This window comes from Epinephelus moara, chromosome 3 (assembly GCF_006386435.1).
Source record: "Epinephelus moara isolate mb chromosome 3, YSFRI_EMoa_1.0, whole genome shotgun sequence".
In the NCBI taxonomy this organism is placed as follows: domain Eukaryota; kingdom Metazoa; phylum Chordata; class Actinopteri; order Perciformes; family Serranidae; genus Epinephelus; species Epinephelus moara.
The window spans coordinates 14,252,212-14,273,241 of NC_065508.1; the positions used below are offsets into that span (position 1 = coordinate 14,252,212).

The 21,030-nt window shown below is 39.6% G+C and overlaps 2 protein-coding genes across 2 annotated transcripts in view; one reads left to right on the forward strand and one right to left on the reverse strand.

Annotated features, from left to right (window-relative positions):
• Positions 1-7,499, reverse strand: part of trpc4a (transient receptor potential cation channel, subfamily C, member 4a) — a 101,855-nt gene extending 94,356 nt beyond the window's left edge. Inside the window, exons 1-3 of the mRNA XM_050039926.1 lie at positions 7,473-7,499; positions 6,112-6,373; positions 4,890-4,985 (exon numbers count right to left, since the gene is read on the reverse strand). The gene's annotated coding sequence lies outside the window, so the exon portion shown is untranslated. The remainder of the gene's footprint in view (positions 1-4,889; positions 4,986-6,111; positions 6,374-7,472) is intronic.
• Positions 7,500-7,726: 227 nt separating this feature from the next.
• On the forward strand, positions 7,727-19,882 carry ufm1 (ubiquitin-fold modifier 1). The gene is made up of 6 exons (XM_050040125.1): positions 7,727-7,821; positions 7,924-7,980; positions 10,721-10,778; positions 12,969-13,008; positions 15,807-15,839; positions 19,257-19,882. Coding segments are annotated over exons 1-6 (264 nt in total). The 5' UTR covers positions 7,727-7,819; the 3' UTR covers positions 19,331-19,882.
• The last annotated feature ends 1,148 nt before the right edge of the window (positions 19,883-21,030 follow it).

Here is a 21,030-nt window from a genome sequence, read left to right on the forward strand (position 1 = left end):
TCAGGCTGTGCAGCAGTGTGGTATATCTGGGAGTTATTCACTGGATACAGACAACATGCCATGTAACTGTGTCATCGGAAAAGCTGCTTTGGTGCTTTGCTTGTCATGCCCTCTCGGTGTTAACACAGCCCAGGCAACTTATTCTTCAGCTCAAATTTAATTATAACTCAGTATGCTGGGGATTATGTAAAGTAAACATTAGAAGAGTGACACAGGGGGGTTTGTCTCCTGAGGTCTCTTTGCAATAGTTTTCACACATGATTATTCATCCATGTTTGAAAATAAATTAAGTACCAACCTTCTGGTAACATTTCTTCTTTGGTACAGATGATCACTGTTGGAGAATGTTCAGTGCCTAATTATTAGTGCTGATGTATCGATGCAATACTTTATAGATCCCAACAAACATGTATTTCTACAAAAAAAATTAGCAAAATAAAGCAAAAGCATCTGTAGTGCTTTTCCTGAAAGCTAGAGGGCGGGACTTTTACAAATAAATTAGGGAAGTGTGGTAAAAATGGTACAATCTCACCATTTGCCAGGATAGGAGAGTAGTATCATCTATGGGGCCAGGCATATGACGATATATAAACATTCACATTTGGAATGCATATATACACAAACCCTATACCCACTCCACACCTCAGGGTAGTATGACCCACGCAGGGACCCTGCCCTGGCCCTTCAGGTGAAAACTCAGTGGAACCTTTTAGCTGTTAGGTTCCTTAGACGAGGGGTTAATTAAATAAAGATTTTAATTATTACCTTGAGTCTTCATGTGATTACTTAATTAACTTTATCTGAACTTTATCTTTTTAATCAGGCTTTTAACTGATCTCTTTATTTATCTATTTTAAATTCCTTTTATAACCGATTTATCTATCTATTATCTATTTTTTTTTGTTATTACTCTTCCTCTTTTTACGTTCCTATCTCATTTAACCTTTATCTTTTGTTATTTTAGTTATAGGTTTTAGTTTTGATGCATTTTATGTCTCTGNGTGTGTGTGTGTGTGTGTGTGTGTGTGTGTGTGTGTGTGTGTGTATGTGTATATTCATGTATCTCTATGTAGGGTGGGAGGGTTGAGTTTTCTCTTTCTCTTTTTGTTTTCTGTTTTGGATCTTTGTGGTTTTTAACCTCTGTGAGGCACTCTGTGTTACTGTAGTATGAAAAGTGCCATATAAATAAAGTTGATTTGATTTGATTTGATTTGAACAGGTGAAAACAAACTTGCGACCAAATTAATAGGTGTGAACTTAACGTATTGAAAAAAAGCGATCAATTTGAGATCTAACTAATTGAAATTTCCCAAAGGTTTATCCAAGACGGAGGCATTTTTTACAGGTTATTGCATGCGAAGGACGCCGGGTTTAAATATCTCCATCTGGGTGCTACTCCAAAGTTAGTGCGCCTCATTCTCGGAACCCATCGGCTGTATTCGGCGTCTGACTTCCGGCAGACAGCGATACAGCCTCTGGGGGCAGACCCCCGATTTTTTTGGCATTCCGGTTTGATTTGGGCAGAGGAGGTGAATTTCCGTTTCCGACTTCCGTTTATATGTAAGTAAATATGCTGAACCATTGCGATGGATTCAGAGTTTGCAGTGACGCCAATTATGTTCCGCCTCGTTCGTTCACCGCACGGACCGTACAACAACTGCAGCCGACTCAAACGTGATTGGTCAATATCACGCAGACTACAAACAGCCTAAAACCGGAAACTAGGGCTCTTCCGCTCTTCTTCTGGAGGCAAGATCTCCGGGGTTTGCCTACAGACTCTACATTCACTGAATGTAGAGTCTGTATAATAGAGACTAAGTGTGCCTTAACCCTGAGACAGTACCCCTATCTGGGCGATGCTTAAAAGACAGCGCACCTCTAACCGCGGTAGCGCGCCGGGTCCTTCACACAATCAGGTCAGTGATAGTGTCAAGTAAGAGGCCCCTCCTCTGCCCCTCTCCCCCTCCCGTAGCTGGTACTCGATAATCTCAGGGCTCAAACCTCGCCTTCAGGTCAGGAACGAGACCAGTGAGCAGAGAATATCTTGTGTTTTGCAAAAATTAAAGAAGTATTTCTGTTATTAACACAGTGAATTTGAGTTTAAGCCCACGTAGGGGCCTACGGCGGCAACCAGACACCAGACAGAGAATCTAGTCGAATTGACTAGAGTGACTAGTGAGTGCTGTGGCTACAGATTAAAGACCATGCCGTCGCCAGCAGTTTGTTCTCAGTTACGCTCCTGAGAACGGCCTGTTTTAAAGTCATGTCTGTCAGAAATAAAAGAAGCTACCTTGCTTCACAGATGTCAGTTTTGGATAATTTTGCTCTCAGTTGCCCAACACCCATTAACTGGTAACTAATCACTTAATTTTTAAGAAAAAAAAAACAATTTGATGAACAATTTAGTGAAATTTTAAATGTTTTGTGAGGAGAATGTCTTGCCTTTTATTTCATTTTCTGTTGTATTGCGAAAAAACAAACAGTCGGCGTTGTGTTGACATGCAAAAACATTGTGCCCACTGCCCAGACTCCGATCTCCACTGGTTAGCTACTGTAGCTTTGGCTGCTCTGCACTGCGCCCAGGGTAGGAGCTAGGCGGTGCAGCTCATTCTGCGATAACCACTGGTAATGCCATCACAGTGTCGGGACCCATTGACGCTTTACTAATTAATGGTTAATTGCTGACATCCCTAAAATTAATGATCATTTTAGCCTTTGCCAAACATGTCCACACAATGCTAATTCAGTCTATCACCACCAGGGAAAGCTCTCTTGTATTTTGCAGTGTCCCAGCGTTGTGGTGTATGTAGTGACTTTCCTGCACTAGTGCACCAGCAGTGACTTGTTCTACATTAACCAGCCAGAGATGAAGGGGGCAGGAAGGGCGGACAGGCCATAGTGGCAGAGCAGCAGTAATGAATAGGGTCGAAACTGTAGCTGAAAATTGTAATAAGTGTCCAAGAAAAGTTTGTGAGGTGGATGCAACAGATAAAAAATAAAAAATTCCACACTCCAACTTTAAATGAATACAGCACATAACTAACAACACTAAAATTATGTCAAACAATACCCAAACAAAGAATTAATACACCTGACCAAGAATTTGTTGCCAATTTTCAGTACTAACAGTTTCAGATTCTCTGCTATGTAGGGCTGGGTATCATTTAAGAGACTGCAATACCAGTACTAATTTACCAATATACCAATATACAGGAGATTTTTTTATGGTGTATGCTTTTCATTTCCTCTGGACTATTATTGCAAAGCTATGGCTTTGATTCAAGACAAATTTCCCTACAGGGACAATGAAGTATATTGTATCGTATCGTAATAATGATTCCGATACTGATACCAATAAAATACCTCATTTGATAATTTTTTGAAATGTGCACTGGCATTATGACAACAATGAGAAGATAATCAGACATGGCAGTGTGAGCCTATCAGACAGCAGAGTAACAGTGTGTGCTCAAGTGTTTCAGATGTACTGAAAGCTTTTCATTGACAGAAACTGACATCTGTGGCAAATCTGTTACATTCTTGTCATTATGAAAAAATTAGCTGCGGAGACACTTTAGAGAGTTGTCAGCTGAATGACACAGACCAAGTCAGCAAGAGGAACAGATTTCAAAAGCATGAACTCCGAGTATAATATCTGCTCTCATGGATCTGTATTGACTTGAGCCATGTCTTTTGTAACAGGAAGGATATTTTAGTGACATTTTTAATCACATTGTTTAATGCATATTAATGTCCTTGCAACAGAATAACCCTGAGAGTATAACAGACCTTTTGTAAGCTCTCCTTGAAGGTTAATTAACAGAGATCACATTATTATTTGGGTTATACTTTATTATTACTTGGGATTCACTGCAAATGTGCAATATGGGTAACCACACACACACACACACACACACACACACACACACACACACACACACACACACACACACAGAGCATTTCAAGGTTGCGTAATAAAAGGCAAGAAATAATTAGCTATAGTAAGAGATCGCCATATTTCCTCATAATAGACAAAAAAATCCAATAACACATGAGCTAGATATGTGCAGCTCATACTACAGTATGTGATGTGAATGCTGAAGGCCATTAGGTGAGCCAGGGGAAATTATAATGCTTGCTTTTCTTCCTACAGCCTACACACTTTCTCCAGATATTCACGGAGGACTCGGACTTCTTCTTCAACAAATTAGATCTATGACCTGCTAAATTTGCCCTCCTGATGACCCCTTGCTGCAGTGTTGCAGGTATGTACTGTTTGATAAGCTAAGCCGGAGCTTTAAAGCCAGTCTTAACTCTATTCTATTAAAAATAGCAAGGTGCTAAGAGGTTAGAGGCCCCTTATTACAGCATTAATTATGGACTACTTCTCTGTCTGGAGCAGCAGACTTTGCCGGAGTCTACTGTATATTTTAACAGAAGGAAAATCAAGGAACAAATGTCTTTCATAAACCAGTAAGCCAGCAATATGCAGCTTATCAAGAGGGCTGTCATCAGCGGGGAGAGGTGAGGTCAGAAACAAATGAAAGGAAGGTTTAGGCTTTTTAGATGTCTGCGTTGTATGTTGAGTATTGATATCTCTCAGGTCAACTACACAGCTTTTGAAACCATCTACATGAGCAACGCCGGCTGATATTACGTGACCAGTAAAAGTGCAAAACACAGAAACATAAAACCGCTGAATCAAAAGCCGGCACACAAAAATCTAACAACTTGGAACTCAAAAGGATCACTGAGGGGGTGTTGCAGAGTATTTGTAGCAGCAGAATGTCCTACATATAAATAGAGAATTGTATGTGTTTGTAAGTCCCAGCGTTCTCCAACAGCGGCTACAGACACTGAATTTCATTTACACATTCTGCAGTACTTACCAATGCTGCTCTGGTTTTTCTTCCTAGGTCACCATGACGTTTGCGCCCTTTCCCTGAGGGTGGGAATGCTTGATTATGTCAATATTTCTGTTGAAACTGTGAGAAACAACACAGATGGTGCATCAGTAACTGACCTTTGTTGACCACTGCTGCATGTACACAAGCATATATGCATTATGCATGTACCACACACCTTTATGACCACATCTGTTTGTGCATGTGTGCACATGCTTGCATGCAAGCAGCGGTCTAAGCATTGATCACTGTTTTACTTCTGCAGGTAATTGGCATTTTTCTCTCACCACCCGTGGGACCTGCTTTTGGTATGTTAATAAGCTCTTTCAGCTGAGGCTGCTCAATGCACTGAATGCAGTTGTATTTTGCATTTTGAACGCACCCTCGTGACTGCATCAAGAGGATGATGGGCACCTGTCATACTTTTGTATAGCCGTTCTGCTTCAAACAAATATATTCTTCTTTACTGTTCAGACACTCTGGAAAAAAAACTGTTTCTACATTAAATCTCCTCCTGATTATGTAATTCTCTCTATGATCAAGGAGAATAAGATCAGGCAAGAAACTTCAATCTGACTATTTCATTAAAATGTTCTACTGTGTCCTGAATACGCAGAATTAACTCTATTTTCAAGCCAATTGTAAAACATACATTTAAAATAAGATGCTCAGGGGATCTTGTCTGCTTTTGATATATTGTGTCTAGACCTAATACCGTATCTATAAAAATGATTTACTTGCAAACAAGACTTTACATGATATATTTTCTTGTACATGCCACAGCCTTCCACATTGCTCTTTTCATATGCTACCATTAAAATCCTCCATTGTTCTTGTTTCCAGCAACACATCTTCTTCTGCATTTGTACTTCTTTCTGGGGAAGACCCACCACTGAAATCCCAGAGGTGTGTGCCTGAGTGTCTGCACTGTAACTCTGAGTCATCATAATAAGTCTGCTGCTCCCATTCTCTTTGCTGGTTGTCATTCCTCTGCCTACGCTGCATCATCCGCTCTCCCTGTCTCTCTCTCTCTCTCTCTCTTGTCTCTCTTGATGGCACAGCACCAAGAGCTGAACTCACATGGGCAATAGCTCTGAAACATGCACTTGTAATATACATTAAAATGTGCATGTGTGCTTTGTCATATTTTTTGTAGAAGTAATTTGCATATTTCGTAATAATGATTTAAACTAAAAAGCCCACTTACTATCTTTTAGAGGTTTCAAGAGCATCCTCGCGGTCTTTTTCAGCGATGGAGGTGGCTCAGTTGTCTTCAGGTGACCTTTCTGAGGAACCTCTGTCACAATGTCTTCCTTGATCCGTCCCTGGCCATCCATTGACTCCTGTTCAAAGACCTTTGACCTCCTTTCAGTCGATGCCTGAGGCTAGTTTTGCTCTTTACAGACACTTAAGGTTTTCTTTCTATGATGTTCATTCGGTCTCTTGTCCAGGGTCGTCGTCATCCTCTCCTTAAAACAAATATATAGAATATATCATAAATGTGTTCCTTATACCAGCACAATCAGACTAAAGAGATATCTGCTCTACTCCTGGGATACAGACACTCTCTTCTGGACTTCTTATAAGTTCACATGCCCATCTATCACTTTTCGGATGTGTCATCATTCAAAGCCAGTGTATCGCCTACAGTAACTGGACAAGTCTGTTTCATGCTCTCAGTTTGGACTGATGAGAACAGCTTGACATAGCTGACCTCGATACTCAGGATTTTCACACTTTGATGAAAATGGTGCTTCTGAAAATGACACCGCTTAGATGGGAAAATGCTGGAAGGCTGCCATTGTGGCAATCCAGCCATAATGAAATCGTTTGGCACACTTAGTTCAGCATGAAACAGGTTCAAATATTTGGTTGTGGATCCATATTTCACTTGTTTCACACACTGTCCGTAAACAATAAGGTGAAAAGTTTTTCACTGCAAATATGTAATTTTGTTTCTGCTGCACTGATTTCTATGAGAAGTATTTGTAGAGGACTGTGTTTTAGCTAATTTTCTGTAAATCATGTAAACCTTACCATCACAGTGACCTTAACATTATGAATGCTATACATTTCTGTTAAAGTTACAGGTATAAATACTGTAACTTGGTTCATTCTTGTGCTATTTGCAGGGTCCAACATCCAGGACTGACATATGGTTGCCAGACAGCAGTGCATACACAAACTACTGTGTATCCTCAGAAAAACCAAACCTTGAAAAGCAAAACAAAAACGACACTCAAATGTGCACTGTGGAAAAATACATGTAAAGTTCAAAACTTATGAAAAAGCCACATGAAAAAGCCTACACAGTCGTGGAAAACGTTTAGAATAAATGTGCCCCTTAAGTTACACTGCCATGCCTGAAATTTTGTCCCAAAATAAAACGACGCCACACGTTGATTACCTGTCTCTGGCAGGTTTCAAATCTCTGCAAGCGGATTTTCACACGGCAGTGTACTGGCAGTACATGCAGTTTGTAGCAGTGCACTCCATATAGTCTACACTGTGTAAAAATAATAACGCATTTTTATTAGGACTAGACAAAAGAGGTTACTTTAAGTTTACCTGAGAGGGAGTGCCTTTCATTTCCATTAGAGCACGAGCTCAAGAAAATGTGAGTGCGCCTTCCGAATGTGTGCGCCTTTTTGTTGTCAATTACGGTAAACGTTAGTTGTTTGTTATGAATGCCTGACGGTAATAGCACAAATGATACTGTCAAAATATTATCATAATACATGAATTTTAGCGCAATAATTCGCTATTTAGAAAACATACTGTAAAATTTCTAACAAGATTTAATATGCGCAGATATGTGTCAAAAATAGAGCTAAATGGATGACGTGTATGTATGGGTCCTTCGGACTTCCGGGTGTGTATAAACAGATTGCAGACGGAGTCGCCTCGCCCAAAAGATGTGAGTTTCAGCTCTATTTTGTGTAATTTTGTCAAAAATATATTTCATATTCATTAGCCAACATCATGGCGCTATTAATGCTCTTTTCTGCATCTTCGTCAGGTCTAAAGTAACGTTTAAAATCACCCTGACGTCGGACCCCCGGCTGCCATACAAAGTGTGAGTACACTGACAGCTCAGCAGTCACAGCTTTAACGTTACATTCAGCTACATGTCAGGCTTTTAAATGATTTATGAAACATTTTATCTTACCGCTACCGCAGATTACGGTGTTTGACACTGTTGTGCAAATGTGTGCTGGTGTGTTTAATGACAGCTACAGAAAACAGTCAGTGAGGTAACATCTGTTAGTGTAAAGCTGTGATTCACATGCTGACACTGAATGAAAGGGAACACCAGTCAGCAGGTCCGTTAACTTCCGTTATAGACATTTTATATATAGTTTTGCTAGTATTAAACAATTTTGTGACTTCCATTATGAATGAAAGGGACCTGTCACTTTGTCACTGAGCTAATTTTTCTGTCACAACTTTGAGTCCTGTGACAAATCAGAACAGATATGACAGACAAGAAGAGCAGCAACAGAAATAATCACAGGCAGGCTTAATGTACAGTGGATTTTAGGAAGTTAGCCTGTTAGACAGACTGTGAGCAGGGCATTTATACTGGTAATAAACTTATGGCTGTGACATTTATTTGGCAGCATCAGACTGGTGGCAAAAAAATAGTAGAGTGTCATCCTCTGTGTATAGAATCCATAATTTTTTAGGTATACCACTTTCAGTGTAATGCATGTCTGTGTGTGTTTGCCTTAAGCTCAGGCATATTTTAAAACATTAGAGTACTAGATACTAGAATAGAGAAAGCAAAATTCCTTCTTCCTCATTGAAAAATCTAGAAATATAGATACAAATATGCAAATATTGTCCATTTCAAACATTAACAGCTGGATTAAAATATTTCCTACTTCACTGTAAAGTTAGTTCTCAGTAGGGTTGCAATGATATACCATGAAACCGTATACGTGGAGTAAGAATTGATGCGTATGCGCGCTTCCTTTCCTCCCTGACTACCTGTCAGACTTTTTACACAAACGTCCATTATACAAAATGGTACAAATTATAATGTAGTATTTATTCAACCAAAAAAAAACCTCCATTTTCATTATTTCAAGTGTCATTGTAATTGATAATACTGTGATTATGTGAAACCGTGATATATTCTGAGACGCTGAAAATCTCACAGCATAGCAACCCTAGTTCTCAGTGTATTTGCACTGGAGGCTTCAAGTTTCCACATCACACTCATAATGTATGTAATGCTTCCAAACTATTTGTGATGTCACAAAATGACGTACACGTCTCAAACTCAGATTTAATGTGAGCACGGAGAAGCTTTTCCCATTCAGCAGATTAATTTGAAAACTGCCTTTTAGAGTCAAACTTTGCACATGTCAACACATGTCTGAGTGGACAGGGATTTTATGCAGTTGCTTTAAAATACAATTACATTTTTGATTGCTTTCATTCTGTTCCTGTCACTCCAGATTAAGTCATCTTTCCTCGAAGTGCATTAGCAGAGTTTTTGAATCACTACAATTTCCGGTTAGTTAGAGGAGTGTGTAGGATTTGTGATCATAGGAAGTGAAGCCATTGTTAAGTGCTCATGTCTGAGTAGTATATAACGGTGTGTACAGCTCTGTCACCATAGCCTGTGTACTACTTTAGAGGGATATGATTACCTGTTCACATTTTTTTGGTTCAAAAGCACCACAACTCTACCTTTTGGATCTCTTTAATATCTATCTTTGTCCTGTGCATGTCTTAGATAGTGTTGGAATGAGCCATGTTGTTGCCAAAATCAGCATATTGGCCAAATGTCAAACAGACATTGACGAGAGATGGAAATGGACATTTGTGTGTCGTTTTTGACCCCACAGCCGCATAATACGTAATCAAATTCCCAACCGAGTTTTCACGCTGAATTTTGAGTGAGCACTTGCAAATAAGTAGCTGCCTAACGCTGAGGCCATGCACACCATTCTAGCCTTAACATGTCGACAGGGAGTCAATACTCTAATGAGGTCGGACGAGGTCTCGCTGCGGCTGTTTAAGTCTTGAGCGTGAATAGAGGGATAATAATGATAGTAAATGAGGCTTCGTATTAATGCTGGCAGAGGACTGAGCTTGAGCACAACATCAGCTTATTTTTTTATATTCACCAGTCACATTCAAATAAGTTACAGCTCACTCTCAGTTAAGGCAACATGAAGGTCTTTATGATGTGACAAGCTTTCACTCTTGCTCATAATGCTGGAGCTGCAGCTTATGCTCCTCTCTTGGCTACTTGCTGCTGTACTGTGTTGATTTATTTTGCCCTATTTGGTATTGCATCTCTAACCTTGTGATTTTTTTTTTTTATTCCTTAAAATATGTCTGCTGATTTCTGTTTGTATAACCCTTATGGGGTGTTTGAGGGGTTCCACTTCCTGCTGATAACTGCACTGCAGGATTCATTGCAGAAGCATCCAACTGAAAGTGTATACTATGCTATAAATGGTCTTATGTACTCTGACAGAAATGACTCTGACTGAAGTCAATGTAAGACTCTATTGAGCCCTGTTAGGAAGTTTTCCTTTTGTTCTCCTCCTCTCTGTGGAGCTCAGAATGAATGGTGAGACAGAATTGCACCTCTGGAACCGAAAAGGTGAAAGTGACTCGCTCTACAACACTTAAGATGCCCAGGCACTTGTCGATGGAAGCCAAGGCCAATAGGTTGAGAGATGATATTTAATCGTGGCATTCTCGCATTAAAAATTAAACACTGAAACGGGGGGGTAAAGTACGGCTGGATTTTATGGTGTTTTTAAAATCCTATTCAATGCGTTGTTTTGTTGCAGACTAAGTGTACCAGACAGCACGCCGTTCACAGCAGTGTTGAAGTTCGCAGCTGAGGAGGTAAGCTTACTGTTGGTGCTATACTATACTTTGATATTGTGTTAATGTGGGACTGCGTTGCACCAGTTGCATTTAGCCCTAACATCCTGTAGATGCATATGGCAGTATGATGTAAATATGTTAAAGATCATTTACAATCCTTTCCATAATTGCACAGGTTGTCCCACAGAGAGCACTATGTATTTTTTAAAGCAGATTAAGTTAGTTAGTATTAACATTGATGTACATTCTCAACATTTGTCACTTTAAAGGTAACATTTAAGAAACAAAAGGCAACAAAATAAAACTTCAGGTAGGGTAAGCCTCCAAAGATATAAGCAGTTCCTCCTGCAGGAGTTAAGCATACAAATACTAAAGGATGGTAACATATTGTACTTGCTTGAACATGCACATATATGCATACACTCAAGGTGTATGAATTAATGAATGTATGTATGAGCCATGAATTAATTTAGAAAGGAGTGGATTTTGTAAGATGAATAAGGTTTGAGATGGTATTGTTCCAGGCTTTTTGTTAGTGTTTTGGGATATTAATTATTTTTGTGATTGCGGTTACTGGGAGAGTCGGGTCACACGGGTATGGGTGGAGACACTAATCATTTTTATGAGCATCTCGTGTGCTTTTTTTGGTCATAGAGTGAGGGTATTTTCTTTGTTTGTGATCATTTTGATGATAAGTTTGTGCATGTTATAATAAGTCGATTCCTTTTCAATAATACATTTATTTCACATAATTTGGGGATCTCAGTGAATCTTTCTTTGGCGTGTCAGACAAGTTAACCAGGCCCAGCCTCAGCCTCTCAGCCACTTGTAATTTGTTTCCTGCAGTCGCAACACAGGATCAAAAAAGTTGCCTCATGTCTGTTTATAGAGAAAGATGAATATCACCAGATAAATCATTACCTGTTTGTTTTATTTGTATTTAGTTTTTGTATGTATTAGTATTGGCCTCAAAAACTAGTTTCTGCCAGGCTGTGATCTCAGGGGAATCTATCAGCAATTATCAACCTTTACTAAACTAAAATTAAGTCTTACAGTGTTTCAGACGCCTGACTGTCTGATGAAACTGATTTAATTACAGTTGTCTAAACAGGCCATGTAATACCTCACATGCTGCACACACTTTGCACACATAACTGTGATCCAAGGCCCTTTTCCAGGCTATTTTCTTCCATTTCTGACTGACATAAACACACAGCAGTTCTTTAGCTGAAGGCATACTGATGGAGGACTGGAGCTGCTGCTGATTAGCTGCTTTTACAATTTGTATATTTGGTGTTCATCTGCTTCTATTATAAACCAGACGGTTATGTCTAATCTGTTGGACAGAGATACAGAGAAATCACAAGATAAATTTATAATTAACAATAACCTTTCCTGAAAGACCTAACTAAAGATTTTTATTTTAATTTGAGTAATTAATCAGCAGTGGGGGGGTCACACTCAGTGATGTGGTGAAATTTGGGTTTTTACTCTAATCCCTTATAAACTTTATTTTATCCACTAATTTTATGCTCCATCAAACAAAGCTTAACTCCCATTCATTCTTGATCTCAACTGTATTTCATGCGTCCTGCTTGCGCTACCTGGCAGTAGTTTAGTGAGCAGCACTTTGTTAACCTTATCTCTCCAGTGACAGACTGCCCCCTCTATCCTTTCGCCGCAAATCTCACCAGCCCACATCCTCTTCTGTTGAACACTGAAGTAGGACATGTATTGTGACCACGCTGAGTGATTTTCTTCCAGAAATTCAAGCGTGGCTATCTCTCCCTCAGGCTCTCTCCTAACTGTTGGTGTGAGTGTGAGTACGCGCGGGTGAATGTGTGTGAAAAACGCGAGCACACGTGTGTCTGTCAAGCGGAAAGATAAAAGCCTGAAAACAAAACACACTACACAGCATTTGCTCTCTGCTTGTTTCACCAACTTTGTTTCTGAAGACGTGACTACAGCTCCAATTTAGAAGTTGTCACCCAACAAAGTCAGAGAATCTCGACGCGCTGACTCAGTGGATGAAGCGTTTCTTTTTGATGATTTATTCACACTACGTCTTTAGGCCAAGCGGAATTGGGTTGTAACGTGTCCCTGGTTATTTTTTCCCCAAAATATTTCAGTGCTGCTGATATTTCTGACGTGTCAATGCTGTGAATTTCAGTAACGTTTAGTTCTCTGCTTTTTTTTTTTCTTTTACAGTTCAAAGTACCTTCAGCAACCAGTGCAATAATAACAAATGGTGAGTTTGGGGGAAAAGTCTTTCAACTAATGATTTTTTGTCTCTTTGGCAAACTACTTCGAGTGCAAGAGTGACATGTTTACCGGCTTGATGGTTATTAAGGACTATGTGACTTCAGAGAGTGTGTCATTCTTCTAGGAACAATACTTTTTGACAGACATGTTTGGAAACTCAGCCGAGTTTCAAAACCTCGACAACAAATCGCTAGGATTTGAGGGGGCTTTAACAAATCAGTCTTTGAACTGCAGCATGGCGCCGGTGAATGCTGTCAAACCAAATAACGGTATATCATCATGATCGGTAGAAATATTGTCGTATTCCTCTTTGCATGCTTTTAAACTGAACGTCAAAATGATTTACTTCCAAGTAAAGGCAGTATGTAAGATATATTCAGTCAAGGGAAAAATAATTTTTGCCCCATTTTTAAATTGAGATCTGAAAAACAAACGTATAATGTTCTGTAAAATGTCTTTATACAATCAATACAACCTCAAACCGGGGTTAGGAGGTTTTATCCATAACATTACACAACACCATGTGGAATACATGGCGAATTCATCGATGTACTTTGAGTCCTGTGGTTTCAAAGAGGTAAACTGCTATGTTTCTCTCACTTAAACTCCCAGATAAACACACAGGAAGTGCAGCCACTTTGACCATCAATCCACAGAATACAAGCAGCTCTCTGTTTCTGCAGCTAATTCTGCTAAAGAGGCATTAAGTAATCCATAACCTTTATTGATCCATGTCAGCTTCCAGAAGAAATTGCAAGATCTCAGCCCTCAGATCCCACTTACACACACTGGCCTGTAATTGACTCGCTGTTTTCTTTTTAGACGAGTACAGTAAACTGGCTAATTAGAGCTTACATACAGAAGAAATGCCTTTTAAAGATGTACAATATTGTAATTCAATAATCATATCTTACTTGATATACTGCTACTAGTACCTCGTTATTTAGTGGAAAGGTGATTAATTGACATGTGATTAAAGGAGACCTATTGTGCTAATTTTCAGGTTCATGCTTGAATTTAAAGTTTCTACTAGAACTTGTAGAAATCCGTGTGACTAAATTCTTACATTTTTACATGTATCTCACCATAGCAAGTTGGAAGTTGAGATATTCTACCATATGTGAAGAGGGGAGACTCTCTGGAATCTGGCAATATAAGAACCATGATGGTGGGACATTCTGTCACCTCACAAGAGTCCAAAACATGTGGTTTGTGCCAGGCGGACATGATTGTAAAGAAATTCGTCAGGTTTTTATTTTGTAGACAATTGATCTGTGTTTATAGCATGATGGGATGTTTGGTATCATCGGAAAGCTCCAGTCCTGCACTTTCATGTGATACGCGTGGCATTTCTGTGCAACCCTGCATTCGCGAGTAATCCACTCCAAGAGTGATGTGTGTGCAAAGCTGTATGAAAGCGTTGTTATACATTAATTTTTATTTTTTTCCCTTATGAAAACACTGGACTACCAACAAGTGCTTGGTCTTGTCAGAAAGCTACGAAAGTGGCTTCTTGCTATCACAAACAGTTGTGGAGAAAATGCATAGAGAAGAACAGGTGTGATTTTGGACGCACTTTGCGTCGTTCGGGCCCATAACGACGCAAAGTGCCCAGTCTGCTCTGATAAGTCAGTGTTTCCAGGTCTTCCATATCTTGGCATCTTTGCACCGTCATTGCAGCCGAGGGAAGACTGTAACGGAGAATAGTGGCACTTTTAACCTTGTAAAATAACAAAGAAAAGTGTCTAACACAGCTGGACACGTTCCAGCAGGACTATGATCCAAAATCTGGGAGAAATTAACATCATCAGCAACCAAGTTTGTGTGTTTCCCTAGCGTTAGCATGTAGCTTCATTTTAGCAGTGAAGGCTACGTTAAGGTAAACACTTGCAGTTGCGTGCCTAGAGCAGATGACCCTATGAAGAAATCCGTCACACTATGACATCATACTGTAGCCAGAGTGGGAAAAACGCTTGAAACAGAGTATTCATAATGGTCTGAGGTTTTTGCTTACAAGGATAGTTTACCTCATTATTTGAAACTTTGGCCACGTTTAATATGAACGTCCTTCAATGTAAACCTATAAGACGAAAAACACGGAAAAGCATAATAGGCCCCCTCTAAGTGTTGAGGCTAAAACTGCAGTATATTCAAGCAGTTTGAACTCTGGCTGGGAAAGTAATGGCCCATCAGGAGAGTGTTTACATCAACTACCCAGCAGATGTATGTCGAACACAACCAGAGCCTGTTTAATGTAAATACTCAGCGGACAAATTGCAGCGAATGGCCTTTGTGGCTGTTAGAAGGAAAATTGTTGGCTCCTTCGTTGTTCCCCACCAATTAAACCGAGCGGCGCCACATAAAAACTGATTATGTTTTTGTTTACCTCTGCTCTGCGCTGACAGTGTTGGGCAATAGAGAAAGAGCAGTGCGGTGAATGTATGCCTGATGTATTTTCTAATAGAAAGACGGCATTTTTAGAGGGCTGTGGGAATAATTGGACACATGATTGTGCCAAAATTAGACTGATATGAGGTTTGTGTTAAAACGGCTGCAATATAACTGCAATGTCAAATATAAGTTTTAGTTTTATCAGTGCAGAATTAATGGCTGGTGTGTTATTATTCCAAATGGAATTGTCTGCTGCTGCACACTCTCACTCTCTTTTTTTTTTCAACATAATTATGGATAAACTTGTGATACTGTAAATTATATTTTTTCATTTCTGTGCTCATCATTTGCCTGACAGTCTTTTGTTTTTTCTTTTATGGTCTTTCTTTGCAGATGGAATAGGAATCAACCCTGCCCAGACAGCAGGTGAGTTGTTGTGTTGCTTTGGAGCCTGTGCCTTAGATAATCTTTTTTCCCACAGAAACAAAACATTTTGGTTGTTTTATATGCATATATATCTCCACAAGAGCCTCTCTACGTGGTGTAAGATTTAATTTTTCCTTCTTCTAAAATACATGAAGGTTCTTGGAAGCATAATCAACCTCCAGGCTTTTTCAGCTCTTTGCCACTTGTCAATGTGCCTTCATCAAAGCACAACTTGAATAAAGCATCTTTCATAATGCACTTTGGTAATGCTGGTGGCATTGTGTTAATAGTCTAAAAGATTAATTTGATAGAGCCCCCAGAGGCAGTGACTTATGTGGGTGGTTCCACAAAGAAGGCAAAGAAACGTTAGGCTTAATGTGAAAAGCCTTACTGCAGGGAACGTAACAAATCAATCTGGGATCGAGCAGTTCCAGCTAATGTAATCTTGGCTATTTAAATCAGGCTTGAACAGTCCAGTTACATTTGTATTAACCGATATGAAGCAGGGACCATTGATTCAATTTATGAAGAGCAGAAATGTAGGACTCAGACACAGGCAGTTGTGAAAACCACCTAAAGGGTTTTGACTCGTTTGCTAAAGCCTTTCGTACACTGTGTAACTGTGACATCCTGAGTTGGACCCTGCTCCATCGTTGTTGCCCAGCCTCTCATCTTCTCTCTCTCTCTGTCTACATACCAATTTTGTTTTAGAGGGGCAGGTAGTCCAAGCTCATGAAGCTGTCCTGGAAGGAAGTTTTGAAAATCTTTATTTGTAGAGTAACTACTGCACACAGTTTGTTAACCCAGAGGTGATGTAATATTGCACCATAATGTGAGGTGACACCACCAGTGGATATGCTAAAACATCTACATTGAGATTGAGATTAAGATTTATGAAGTGGTTCTTAACCAGGGGCCCTTGAGGGAGTTCTAAGGGGTCCCGAGAAAATTGAGAAATAGGTTATTTTCATAATTGAATTCACTATAGAAATGAGCTCAATGCAAGTGCTCTAGTAACATTCATACACAGGGGACACGTCCCACTCATTATTTAGAGCACGTGCATTTATGCCCTCCAATAAAAACCTGAAAGTAGTAACAGCATTTTCATCTTGACAAGCTGCTAGAATGCGATTCATAGATGCAACAGTGCCTGCGATAAAGTAGGCGGAAGCTGTATGCAACCTCAAAATCAATGGCTGCAATCTGCCATAAAATGAAAAGCAGATGAAGCAACTATGCACAGTTGAAGCAGGAAGTATTGTGACATTCCCACCGTAAATTGGTGCACAAAAGGCTCTAATTGTTGCAAAAAAATTCACCAGTGCTCAGGATTTATTGGTGGAAGACCCCCAGACCCTTCGCTCAGCGTGTGTCCCCACAAATGTTGGGAATAAAAACAAATGCCCTCAGTCATAAGAGTGATTATTCTAATCATAGGTTTCACTTCCTCCATATTTATCTCCTCCTCTGTAGTTGACAGCGGGGTTGTAAATTAGCACCAGCCACCAGCCAAATGCTGATATAATGTGCAAGTGGCTGCTAGCCAAAAAACAATGGTAATCTATTGAGTTGCTGGTAGAATTTGGAATCTACAGACTACAGTGGCAGGCAGACAAAAAGTTAATTTCTAACCCTGTCTGACAACTATTGAATTCTGGTTTCAGTCATATCTAACAACCAAAATCTTTACAGATGGAGGTCCTTGAGGCAAAACCTTATCAAATTGGGGTCTGTGACCTAATGTGTATCAATTTCCTTGACATGAAAAAGGTCGAGAACCTCTACTCTAGACCACGAATTGTGGTGTGGAGTACAAACATAGAACAAGACAATGATATAAAGGTAAACAACAGGAATAGAGCACAAACTCATTCAAAGAGAGGCAGAACATTACTCAAAAAAGCCCCTGGTTTACTTATTGTACTTTTAATCTGTCTGCATTAATAAGTTAATAGAAGTTCAAACATGAACAGGTGGTTTACAAAGTATTTTGGCAGGTACTTCTACCAGTTCTCAATGGTTGTGTTTACATTCAAACAAAACATGATATTCATCCCCTGGCGGTCATCATTACATTAATTACAAAACCTTTTATTCCTTTCCAGACCGTTTTTTATCTTCCTGTTGTTTTAAAATTCTGCAATCAGAAACTCAAAGATCACAAATCGCATTTATATTGAGGTCAAGTTACTGAAATAATCCGTACTTAACTGACATCTCTGTGTTGGAGCCGGCCTCCTTGCTTGTTTGCATGGAAATGGTGTTTACCGAGTCATAAATATAGATGCAGTGCCTCGAGAGGCGGTGTTTAATGTTAAATTAAATTAAAAAGTGACCTCTGACTGGAGGCGAACAAGACGCACCAAGCTGTTGAGCCAGAATTCAATTGACTTCAGATTCCCACATTATTGCCGAAACCCTGTGGAATCACTTTTTCTCTGTGTCAGCCTCCTCGCTGTTTCCCTGAGGTTTATACTTACTGTGTAGCTGGGGTAATGGATGAGTGGGTTTTCTGCATACGGCAGGATAGGGTAATGCCTGCGTTTGACTGAAGGCAACATTGAGTCTTTTCTGCTAAGAAAGGAAACAGTGGTGGGCATTCACAACAGCTTTTTTATCTGCGTAACATTGGTGCTGTGTGCTGCCAAGAATAGCCGCAGTTCAGACACCTCTGTCAAATTGTCTTTTTTCACCCACTGCAGCCACTCTACCTCGTGTTCACAGGAATGAGTACACGGTGTAAAGTGATCCAATATAATTTTACCGTCTCTTTTTCTTTGCACGACCAATATCATACATTTCCTGTGGCATAGTGACAGCACCTTTACACTGATGGTTCTGGTAATGAGTTATACGTATATGATCTCAACATGGTTGCAGGTTGAGTGAACAAGGTAATGATTGAGATTACTATCTTCAGTTCCATAATGCAGTATATTATAAATTATTCAAATGAGCTTGCTGTGTCTGCCCGCCAAAACCCACCTGATTTTTCAGTAAGTGGCTGCGATAGAGGGTCAAATTGGCTGAAAATTAGGTGTCAGGAAACAATTTTATTCTTGAGTTTAGACAGGTCTCTGACTTTGTTTTAAAACCTTTACATTTAACCCAAATGTCTGTGTAACTACCACACTTGTGCAACTTTGTGAATTTAATTAGAGACTGTATTATATTTTATTGTCATATTAAGGTTTAAGCTATTCGGATACAGTTACTCAAACAAAGGCAAACAGTTGTCAGTATTTTTCATCCTTATTTTAGACAAATCGTCATTTCTTAGTCTGTATTTCTCTCCCAGCTGGTGACTTGACATGTTGTTTGCAATGCATCAGCTTCAGCGACAGTCAAACCCCTTATTAAAGAACTCAGATTATAAACTGTGATCTTTATGTGCTGCTCTGTCCTGTGTTGCAGGAAACGTGTTTCTCAAACACGGCTCGGAGCTTCGCATCATTCCCAGAGACAGAGTGGGAGGACAAGGAGACTGATGCTGCTTTTCCTCATTGACAGCATAATGACTCACCCGGCAGAATCATATAACACTTGAGACCCAGGAAACACCTCAGCGTGTGTCATATTTATTTTTTTTCTGGCCCACAACTGACAGTGACTCACACGAGAATATATATATATATATATTTAAACTTGATGATGACATGCACACACACTTGCATGCCCCCCCTGCGTCTTCATTCTCAGTTAAGTTTTTTCTGTAAGTGTAATTGCATCAAAAGATTGGAGTGACATCAAGAGTTTCCAGAGGTACTGAGTAATTAATGTACACAAACACAGCAGCGGCATCATGGGAAACATTTTGGCAAAGATTAACAAACAAGTGATTCAGCAGTTCTAGCTTTTGTATCTTTGTAAATGACAATAAATCAGTACGACTAACAACAACACACGCCTATGTTGCAATGTTTACCTTTATCTGTATTAGCATTGTGAACGTCAGAGGTCGTGAAGTATATGTAGAACATTTTTAAGGACCACTGTCACAACACATGATAAATAAAGTTGCATCATGGATCTGTATTGAATTTGTATCATGGTCCAGCTCCTTCCATAACTACTAGAACATGTTTAAATTCTTACTTATTGTTCATCTGTCAAACTGTGCAGGCATGTGGATCTTTGCTGCCCTCTGTCAGGTTACATTTTAACATCAGCTTGCACTCATCCAAAAGGCTTTTCTTTCCTGTGCATTTCAAGCCCTGTGTTATGCTCCATCTTTGCACAATAAATATGAAAACAATACATTGAGTAATTTGAACTATTTAATATGTATTGCCAGCTTAATTAGGAGTTAAATCAGGAGCTGAGGTGCAGGTGGTGAGAAAACAAGGCAGGCATCCAAATAGCTTCAATTAAAATACAGAGCCCCTAGAATGTGACACAACAGCTATCATGAGGTTCATCCAACGTTGGAGACACTGGTTTTCATCTGGATTGCAGCTTTTCATCGTGTGTTGGCAATGTGAAAAATCAGTGACCTGAAAACATACCTTCATATTAAGTCTCTCGATTATTCTCATCCTGAACAAAAGGCATGACTAATGGGAAGAGCAGCAGTTTGTCTGTGTGCTTTATTGTTCCTCTGACTGATTAATGAGGGAAAGCAGTTTAATATCCCCTCCACATTAATCAGTATTATCAAAGAAGGTCTGGGTCATTTGTTTCTGAATTTGTTTCCTTTCCCAACCCCCCGGGAAAACAAAACACATACTTGGTAAAGAAAAATGGGCCAGGGAGAATAATGGAGCGTGCATGTTGTAATGCACGAGAGAAAGCACACCGTCGTGTCTCACCATCCATTAGGATGCGGACTCAGATGGGGGGGCGGGTTGCTGGAGTGCCATCACAAATGGATTTTCTCATTTGTTTTAATCAAAGTCGCTGCTGGGCACATTCGCCAGAAATTTACTTCTAAAATGGGAAAAGACCACAGAGTGCCCTGGATGCAGCAGATGTTATCTATCGCAGTGTTGCAGCGTTGGCCTAAATAACGCCTAATTACTGCAGTTGTATGTATACACACACACTATGTGTACCTGTTTAAAATGGCAGTTTAAATCTGGAAAATCTGTTTTTCTTTCTTTTAAATCTAAGATGCTTGTTGTCAGACCAGCATAAATATCTGGCATTTCTACATTCTGACTAAATACATGAAGAAAAGATAAAATAGATT

What these genes read in the sequence shown, in the direction of transcription:
- ufm1 (XM_050040125.1), top strand. An exon ending in TGAAGTTCGCAGCTGAGGAG is followed by an intron (nt 10,779 to 12,968) that starts GTAAGCTTACTG and finishes TTTCTTTTACAG; the next exon opens with TTCAAAGTACCTTCAGCAAC. An exon ending in CAACCCTGCCCAGACAGCAG is followed by an intron (nt 15,840 to 19,256) that starts GTGAGTTGTTGT and finishes CCTGTGTTGCAG; the next exon opens with GAAACGTGTTTCTCAAACAC.